Here is a 10,170-nt window from a genome sequence, read left to right as displayed (position 1 = left end):
AGGCCTGCAAGGGAGGGCAGTTGGGGGCGATCAAGCCTGCAGGGGAGGGCAGTTAGGGGTGACCAGGCTGGCAGAGGAGGGAAGTTAGGGGTGACCAGGCCTGCAGGGGGAGGGCAGTTAGGGGTGACCAGGCCTTCAGGGGATGGCAGTTAGGGGCAAACAGGCTGGCAGGGGAGCAGTTAGGCATCAATCAGGATGGCAGGGGAGTTGTTAGGGGGTGATCAGGCTGGCAGGCAGAAGTGGTTAGGGGCAATCAGGAAGGCAGGCAGACGAGAAGCTTGGAGCCAGCAGTCCTGGATTGTGAGAGGGATGTCCCAGATTGGAGTGGGTGCAGGCTTGGCTGAGGGACACCCCCCTATGCACGAATTTCGTGCACCGGGCCTCTAATACACACACACACACACACACACACACACACACACACACACATATTTATTTATTTATTTTATTACTACTCCACAACTTCCCAACTATCTCCAGGTTTCATCAGACTGTTTAGTGCTGCCAAAACCACAAAGTTGCATGTCACCCCCACCTCCCAGGTTTGTCCAAGCCTATAGCTTTCCAAAATATTTCATTACTTAAAGCCCAGCTTGTGTCCCATCTATTTTTAAAGGCTTCTCAACCCACACCGAGCTCATTCTGTTCTGACTCCCCATGGAGCTTAATGTATCACTCATGTACTTTGCATAATTTATATATCTTGTCTCCCAAACCAGCCATGGTCCCATAAAAGGCAATGATTAATAGCATTAATGTTTTAGAAACCATGCAGCACCTGGCCCAATAGAAATGTATGACATTTAACTTCAAGAGTGACTTTTCCCTTCATCCCAATTAAAGCGTATATTCTGAGTGATCTTCAGTTCATTGTGACCGCCTTGGTGGGAGTGCCCCCAAATGGCCTGGATGCACCCAAAGGGGTCGTCCTCATTCCTCCCACGTGTCTTCCCTCACACTCATCTTCTCATGATCTTGGCTAAAACCAAAGAGGCAGGTGTAGCTCATCAGTGGCTTCCCTGTTCTCCAGCCTCTGCCTTTCACCACTTAACTCTGCGGAGTTAGCTCCGCCCACACCACCTGATCCCCCAGGCCTCCATTCCCCATGCCCAGTTTTCCGAAGATGGTTCTTGGCGTGCTGGTGAAGTGAAAATAAGGTAAGTTTCCCCCGAAGGAAGTAAATTTTGGTGGATGCTATCACCCTTAGTCATTTATGGTGGAACAAGTCCTGCCCTAAACAGGGAAAAGCAGTCCCAGGGGTAGCTTCTCTATTGTCTTCTTACCCCTAACCCAAGCTCAACATGCTTGTGGCAAATGAGACAAACCTCCCATAGCAGTCTATATTCCAAGTTCATTGGAATCTTGAAACAGATCTAGGAATAAAACCAAAACACTGAGAAAAATTGGGGAAGAGATGGGTGGCTGAAAGTGATAAAGCTATGTTCCCCAGAAATGTAGCTTTCCCCACAGGCAAATCCCAGAGTTGTTTTCAAAGGGGCTTTTAGATAACTGAAGTCTTGAATTGTCATTTTCAGCCTTGATGGTTTGGAATGTGTGTTAGTGGGAACTGGTTATGTGGTTTTGACGGTAAGAATCTGGAAGCACCTGAGTGCTTGGCATCAGAGATTTAGGTATCATAGGTTTTCTCCTGGTTTCTGAGAAGAAAAGCGGACTTCACAGAATAAGAACTGAAACAGAAGAACACAGTCAGTTTTCAGAAGCATATGTGTGACTGTGCTATTTAAGGAATTGTTCCAATGTGAGATGTTTATAATAAGTTTGGTGTGACCCAGCCAAGGAGCTTACTATAACAAGGTGAAAGGAATGGTGGGAGGAGAGGGTTTCACTCTATACCAGCTTGCATTTATTAGTAATCAAAAAGGGTTGCAGATGGCAGCCTCGCTGGGCATTGCTAAATCTGGAACTTGTGGTTTGCAAATCATTTTAACAGCTGCTATCATCTATCCTACAGAAGGCAGGAAAAAGTAAGTGTTATTAGTTTATCACATTAAATTCAAGTCGCAAAGAGACTGAAGATGGTGTACTTTGGCAAATGTAAAACTTACTGGCTAAGTAGAAAGCCATGCTCTGCTCTCCCACTGGGTTAGCTAAAGATAAGTTTCCAGGGAACATCTCAGTGAACAGATGTTTCTTCTTATGTCTTGATGAAGAGTTTGCTGGCACTTAATTGCTAGCAACGGGCTCTTTTGGCAAAAGGAATCCCTTGGTTACCTATGTACATACACAGGCATACCTGGTTTTCTTATGCTTTGCCTCATTGCACTTCACGGATGTTGTGTTTTTTACAAGTTAAAGGCAAAACCCTCCACCAGCAAAAAGATTATGACTTACCTTATTGTGGTGGTGTGGAACTGAACCCACAATATCTCCAAGGTATGCCTGTGCACAGATATATATTTATTCTTTTACATACATTGATTAAGGGTTTTGCCTTAATTAAACCACCAAGTGGAATTCACTAGGTGAAAGTTTTGCCTGGATTTCCTAATTAAGTATTGAAGGATTGTTAAAGTAAACTACCTAATTTAAAGTTTGTAAGTTCGATGTTTAAGAAACAACTATTAGTAAAGGGAGAGCATTGCAAATGGCTGGTAAAAGAAAGATGATAACATTGTCAACATAACATTTTCTTTTTTAGTCCGAGTTTGATTCAGACTTTCTAAAGATCTTTTTGAATCTGCTGACTTTTTCAAGGATTCTATTTTTTTCTATCTCTGTCTATATCATATGTCTTTCTTTGCAAAGAAATTCAGCTGTTTTCTTAGTGATTGAAGGCTATGGATATTGAAAAACGCAATGATCTTATGTTTGTCTGTAAATTCCTAAAAGAATATAAAATGTTGTCTATACTGTACACACATGGTGAATTTATTCTAACCTATTGACTACTTCTTAGGAAGTCAGAACAAATGTAGAAGATTTCTGTAAGTTTCAAAGAGTGCAGAGCTCTTAGAGGTTAATGTTGAATGCTGCAGTTACATCACAGGTGGAAATTGGATATGTAATGAGTAGCCTAACTTTAGGTAAGAAACAAATCACACTTGTTTTATGCTGCCATGCACCAGAGACTTTTAATTATTGCTTTGCGGCTTTTAGTTATTGCTTTATAGTTTTATATCAAGGAGATGGTTGAAAATTATTGATTCAAGAGCTTTTACTACAACAACAAGGCAATTCAGGCAATAATAATGACAACAGGACTTCGATTGTAGAAATTAGAATGAGGCATAGTTCAATCAGTAGGAGAAATAATATTAAGTAGGTGAAAAGTTGGTTTGGATAATCTCTAACATTATTTTATATTACATTTAGCTGATGGGAATCCAGATGGGATTTATGGTTCTACTTTTTAATTTTCTGTTTATAATCATGGATTTAGCAAACAATATGTATATCACAGTGCATGACACATAATAGAAGCCCCCCAATTTTTTTCTGTTTTCACTGTCAAACTAGAATAACCCCCTATTATATGTTCTCATAGTCCCTGGCACCTTTCTTTCCCAGTGTGTAATTATTTATCTGTAGGCTTTAGGATTGCTAGATTTAGATAACAAAATATAAGATATGCAGTGAAATTTTAATTGCAGATGAACAACAAATAATTTTTCCATATAAGTTTTTCCTATGCAACTTTCGTGATATACTTATGATAAAAGAATAACCATTGTTTATTTGAAATTCAAATTTTATTGGGCATCCTGGATTTAATCTGGTGATCCTGCTCACTTGCTCATATCTGCATCTCCCAAAGAGTACAAGTTTTAGGAGAGCATTTGCTCATCATTGTACCTCCAGTATCTGCATAGGGCAGTGGTCGGCAAACTCATTAGTCAACAGAGCCAAATATCAACAGTAGAATGATTGAAATTTCTTTCGAGAGCCAAAATTTTTAAACTTAAACTTCTTCTAATGCCACTTCTTCAAAATAGACTCGCCCAGGCCGTGGTATTTTGTGGAAGAGCCACACTCAAGGGGCCAAAGAGCCGCATGTGGCTCGCAAGCCGCAGTTTGCCAACCACTGGCATAGGGTTTTGCACTCTTTAGATACTAAATAAGTATTGGTTGAATGCCTAGGGATGAGTGATATGGAGTGCCACTAAGATTCAAGAACTTAAAAACAAGAATCCTTGCCATTGGGGTTTCTACAAGTGTACCATCTCTACGTAGTAACTATTCAATCAACTACTGGTAAAATGGATAAATAAGGAGGAAATTTCTTTAAAAGAGAGACTCCAAGCAACTGATTCTGCTGGTACAATTAACTTTCAGTTTTTAATTTCCAGTTAGTATTTTTTCAAAGACAGTTATTGCACAAATCAAGGTAGACTTGTATTTTTAAGTGTTAGGCTGATTGCAGCTAATCTAAAACTAAAACTAAAAAAAAGAGGCTTGGACAGGACAGACAGGAGATGTTTCCAGGCCATATATGGAGAAGGTAGCACAAATTTTGCAATCTTTATCACCACATTGTACTTATTGAACTCCCACAAATGTTCTGCTCTATATTAGATAAAGCAAAACAAGTGAATCTTGTAAAGTTCTGTTAGCTCATGAAGAATTCGTGTCTTAAGTGTACTCTTTATAAGGTTTAGTTTATAAACTGTGGAGCAGGCTCACTTAGGTGAGTTATGGAAGTTCAGAAAACAGATGGTAGGAGAAAAGTGTCTTGGAAAAACAAATAGAAATGTGTGTCTTATATGCTAGGAACATTTTTTAAAAATTATCTTTATAGTTGAGAGTATTACAGATGTCCCTCCTCCCCCCCCGCCCCCGACACATTGACCCTCTCCATCCTACCTCCACCTCCAGGTTTCACTGCACTATTGTCTGTGTCCATGGCTATACATACATGCATATAAGTTTTTTGGTTAATCTCTTCCTGTTCCCCACCCCTTCCCTCTGAGATTTGTCAGTCTGTTCCATGCTTCTTGGTTTCTGGATCTACACTGAGTGGCCAGATTATTATGATCTCTGAACACATAATAATCTGGCCACTCAGTGTATATCCTATATAATAAAAGGCTAATATGCAAATTGTCCCATCCCCCAGACAGGCTGGCCGGACCCCACCCATGCACGAATTCATGCACTGGGCCTCTAATATATATGTTATATATAAAATGTTAACTGTTAATATTTTCTAGAAATTTGAGTACCAAAGTTGAACTCATGGAAAGTTGTTTAAATCAATTGTTTAAGGACAGTTATTTAAAGATATCTTGATCCCTCCAAAGCTGACTTAAGAATAAATAGCCTATTGCTAAACTGTAGTTAGCAATGCTGACTTTAAGACACATGTCTCCTTCTGCCTGTACTTTAGCCATTTCGTCTGCAGAAGGCGAGGACGTCAGCGATGGCCTCTGCGAGGAAGGGCACTGAGAGGCGGCATAACCCAGTGGAGAGCATCTGTAGGAAAATCAGAGCCATCCAAAGGAGGGAAGAGCTTTCCAATCAGAGTCAACAGATAATCAAGTACCAATCCAGCAGTTTTGATAGGCCACAGGCTAACAGCAGGAAAGATTTTGAAGGGATACTGAAGAAAATGGCTGCTGCTCCCATTCCTACACCCAACACTCACTTCTCAGCTTCTGAGAAAGAAGATGCGCTCATCTCATCTCCCCAAACAGGGTCTCGGAGAACCCCATCCGTCTCTCAGCTCAGCTCCCCTGAGAATGCAACCTACTCCACCCTCAAAAGTTCTGAAAACATCTCAAGGCTGAGATCACAGAGCTCCCAGAATTACATATCGCTGGTATCACAGACCAGAAAGCGGGAGTCCTTCTCTAACAAGGATTTGAATTACTGTGGGAATGAAAATCATTTTAGTATTTTAAAACTTGACTTTGATTCCACCTCTGATCAAAGCTCTGAAATTTTTACTCCTCGGGATTCAGTGGTAAAAAAATGGTCTCTGAATGAAGATGGTAAATATTCATCTTTTAATGTTCTTTCAATAAAGCAATAAACGTATCACTTTCAGGATACCTGAACACACACACACACACACACACACACACACGCACGCACACACACACACAAACAACAAACAAACAAAAAAACACAAACACACACACCAAATTCACATTATTAAAGCTTGGATAGAAACATCAATCTTTCCCTATTTAATTTTTTTCTGTCTTAAAAGAACATTTTATATGTAAATTGTATTTTCTATGATTTCAACTAAAAACCTCATAGAAATTCTGGATTGTATTTATAATCATAATTGTTGGTATTTCTCTACTGACCTGAAAACAAACTTTCTCCAGGGCAAATGAGAATGTCAGGATGGGAATACATAGATCCAGGGGACTTAAAATTCATATAGTTCCCATGTGCCTTGCTAAAAACTAGCATTTTAGCATTTTAAAAAGTAACTAATTAATTAATGTATTTATTTAGTTAGTTATTTTTGTGAGAATAAAATGTGTAAAAAGAAAGTGTGGATTCCCAGTACAGCCAATAAGTCAGGCCAGAGGAGAATGTAAGTTTTGCAGGCTAATTTCAATAGAAATTTCTGGAACTCTGCTTAGGGGATTGCTTACAGAGTCCGTTATATGAAAGGCACTGAAAAACAAAACAGTGAAAAAGCAGTGTAAAGTGACACACATTCTGTATAGCTATGTTTCTTCTTCCCCTTTACTTTTCTATTTGTTATACTACTTGCTTTTTCACAGAGTACTTTTACTATTACAAGACACACACACACAAAAAAGAAAGCAAGCTCATTTCCCTCTCCTTCATCTCTCCTTTTTTCCTACTTTTATAAAACATAAAAGAAAAAAATGAATAAAAAACCTTTCAAGCCCACTTTTTGCCTGGACTATTTAAGTTAAGGAACCAGTACTGTATGTTGCTGTTTATTTAAATGTTTTCTTTGTTAAAATTAAAACAAATTAGGTAATCATTGTAGCACAGAGAAGCATTTTTGGGGTTAAAAGCTTTTTCATCTAGTAGGATGGAAACCAGGCACAGACGATGGCATTAACAGGACCTGTGAAGAGTTCTTCTCCAGCGTTTTTCACGCCTGTGACACCAACTGCGGCGGTAAGTTGAAAATTACCTGCTGAAATGTTTGTGGTTTTCAGCAAGTCCTTGTACTTTCTATTGTGAGGGAAAGGGAAATGGTTTACCTGTGGTGCTCTGTGGACCTGTCTCCACACACGTGGTGGCTGCAACCTAATTTGAGAGTAAGGATGGCTATTTAGGTATTGGTTATGTCTTTATCATTTCTTTGTGTGTTTTTTGCATGTTTTACCAGTGTTTTGAATGATTTTATTGAGCTTATCAACTGATTACAAGCTCCAGTTATTGATGGAACTACTGACATGTCATAGGTGTTGCCACAGAAGAAATACAAACTTCATAATGTATAAAAAACCACATACACATTTAGCTCAAAATGTTTAATTTTAGATTTTCACTTCTGCTTTTTTAAAATTTCCGCAAGTAATTTTAGTACATGAACGATTCATACTCATTGTAGTAAATTTAATAGTATGTAGATGAGCAAAAAGGAAGGGGAAAACCACCAGTATTCCTATTCCCCTAAGTGACCATTGTTAGTGATTTGTTTTATACCTTTCAGCTATTTCCCCTCTCAATATGGTTTTGTTTTATTTGGAATATATATATATATATATTAGAGGCCCGTTGCACAAAATTCGTGCATGTGTGTGTGTGTGCGCGCGCGTGCGCACATACACGCACACACACAACCCAGCCTGCACCCTCTCCAATCTGGGATATCCCTCTCACAATCCAGGACTGCTGGCTCCCAACCACTCGTCTGCCTGCCTGCCTAATTGCCCCTAACTACTTCTACCCGCCAGACTGATCACCCCTTAACTACTCCCCTGCCAGCCTGATCGATGCCTAACTGCTCCCCTGCCGGCCTGGTCACCCCTAACTATCTGCCCCTGCAGGCTTGGTCGCCCCCAACTGCCCTCCCCTGCTGGCCCAGTCACCCCTAACTGCATTCCCTTGCCAGCCTGGTCACCCCTAACTGCCCTCCCCTGCTGGCCTGGTCGTCCCAACTGCCCTCCCCTGCAGGCCTAGTTGCCCCTAACTGCCCTCCCCTGCAGGCCTGGTCGCTCCTAACTGCTCTCCCCTACTGGCCTGGTCACCCCAACTGCCCTCCCCTGCTGGCCTGATCACCCACAACTGCCTTCCCCTGCTGGCCATCTTGTGGCAGCCATCTTGTGTGTTGGAGTGATGGTCAATTTGCATATTACCTCTTTATTGTATAGGATACTCTTAACCCATCTTTCAAAACTAATATGTCTTTTATCTTCCTAAGGCTCAGTAAGAATTGTCAAAGTAATAGATTACCTCAGACAAATAACTAGTCAAGATTCTAAAGACGGTGGCTTTGAGGAGCTATGGAACATGCTTGATCCTGACAGGAGAGGCCTGCATGTGGATCTGGAGACTTTCCATGCCATCATGAATGAATGGATGGCTTGCTATAGAATCAAATTGTCATCAGCTGGAAGCATTTTCAGGTTGTTTTAACAACTGATTACAATCACTGTTTTCTTTGTGGATGGAAATATTGTGATCTGGTGCTTCTCACACTCGAGCATGCATTGCAATCACCTGAACAGTCTTGTACCTGATTTCTGGCCAATGCCCCCACCCCATCCCTGGCATGATTCAGTAGGTCTTGGGTGAAACCTGATAATTTGCATTTCTGTGTTTCCTGGTGATGCTGATGCTGGGCACACTTTGAGAACCTACTATGTTAACTATGTTATTTCTGATAATATTTATTTTTTGTGATTAGGGGGCAGCACATACTGTGTTCTCAAAAAGAATTGAGCTGGCATAGGAGTCAAGCAAATTACTGATACTACCAAATCTCCAAATGCACTTACACTCAGAATGAACACCCTTTTGAGGTCAGTAGGGTTGTTTAGGCAGTGAGTATAATTTAGAAGCCTTGGATATAGGGAAGCTAAAGGGAAAAGGAAAAATAGAGTGGGATAGAAGAAAAAAATTATGAAGAAGAATGACACCATGATCTCAGGTGCCCCTGGTGGATACCGGAGAAGAGTCACCTTCTTCACAGGAAATTCCTGTGGCTTTTACTCAGCCACCAAACTCTAGCTATCCGCTGATAGGTACTAGGGATTTGCTTAAAGAAAACTTCAAGCTCAGAGAGTGGTAAAACTTGCTATATTTCACATAGGGTTAAGATGTATTGATGACTTAAGAAAAGACTACCAAAAGTGGTGTTTGAAGTACATGAGTTAATCATGAAAGCAAGATAAATATATAAAAACTAGAGGCCCGGTGCACAAAATTCGTGCTCAGGAAGGGGTTCCCTCAGCTCAGCCTGCACTCTTTCCAATCTGGGAGCCCTCAGGACCTCTGGCTCCTAACTACTCACCTGTCTGCCAGCCTGATCCCCCCTAACTGCTCTCCCCTGCTGGCCTGATCCCCCTAACTACTCTCCCCTGCCTGCCTGATCGCCTCTACCCTCCTCTGCCTTGGCCCTGCCAACATGGCTTTGTTGGGAAAAATGTCCAGAAGGACATCTGGAAGGTCATCCAGAAGATGTTCAGTCTAATTTGCATATTACCCTTTTATTAGTATAGATGCCACCTTTTCCTAAAAATGCAGGTTGTTCCCAGGTTTTCCTATCGTGGAAGGGGAGCCCGGAGTAGCATCCTGGGTTCTGACCAGGGCTTATGTGCTTGTGCTTTATCTCAGCAGATGCAATTCCTAGTAGAAGACTCTTGGATGTACCTTGAACATTTCTATCGAATTTGCCAAATCATCCTCCAAAAATGTTGAACCACTTTAAACTCCCACCAGCAACCATGCGTGTGCCCTCCGTCCCACTTTGATGTCAATATCATTGATTTCTCCCTAGAAGCTTCCCTCCCATCAGCCAAGACTGCTTGGTATTTGAGCCAACCTCATTGTTCAGCTGGGGACTTGATTTCCCGAGATAGAATTATGGAGGAGGAAATAGTTTTCCTCTACCTTTCTGAGTTCTTAGTGGAGGCCCTTGTAATGAAAGACAGATCACCAAGAGAAAAACAAAAGTTCATTAACATGTGTACCTTGTGTATACATGAGAGATCCCAGGGAAAAATGAGTAACTCCCCAAGGTGGCTTAGAATGCAGATTTAAATACCT

The 10,170-nt window shown here is 41.0% G+C and overlaps 1 protein-coding gene across 1 annotated transcript in view; it reads left to right on the top strand.

Annotated features, from left to right (window-relative positions):
• Positions 1 to 5,377: 5,377 nt before the first annotated feature.
• IRAG2 (inositol 1,4,5-triphosphate receptor associated 2) overlaps positions 5,378 to 10,170 on the top strand; it is an 83,100-nt gene continuing 78,307 nt past the window's right edge. Inside the window, 3 exon segments of the mRNA XM_054718617.1 lie at positions 5,378 to 5,948; positions 6,982 to 7,071; positions 8,324 to 8,528. Coding sequence (XP_054574592.1) covers positions 5,378 to 5,948; positions 6,982 to 7,071; positions 8,324 to 8,528 — 866 coding nt within the window.

The sequence above is a fragment of the Eptesicus fuscus genome, chromosome 7 (genome assembly GCF_027574615.1).
Source record: "Eptesicus fuscus isolate TK198812 chromosome 7, DD_ASM_mEF_20220401, whole genome shotgun sequence".
Lineage (NCBI taxonomy): Eukaryota > Metazoa > Chordata > Mammalia > Chiroptera > Vespertilionidae > Eptesicus > Eptesicus fuscus.
Note: the sequence above shows the minus strand (reverse complement) of the source record. Positions and strands in the feature narration are given on the sequence as shown.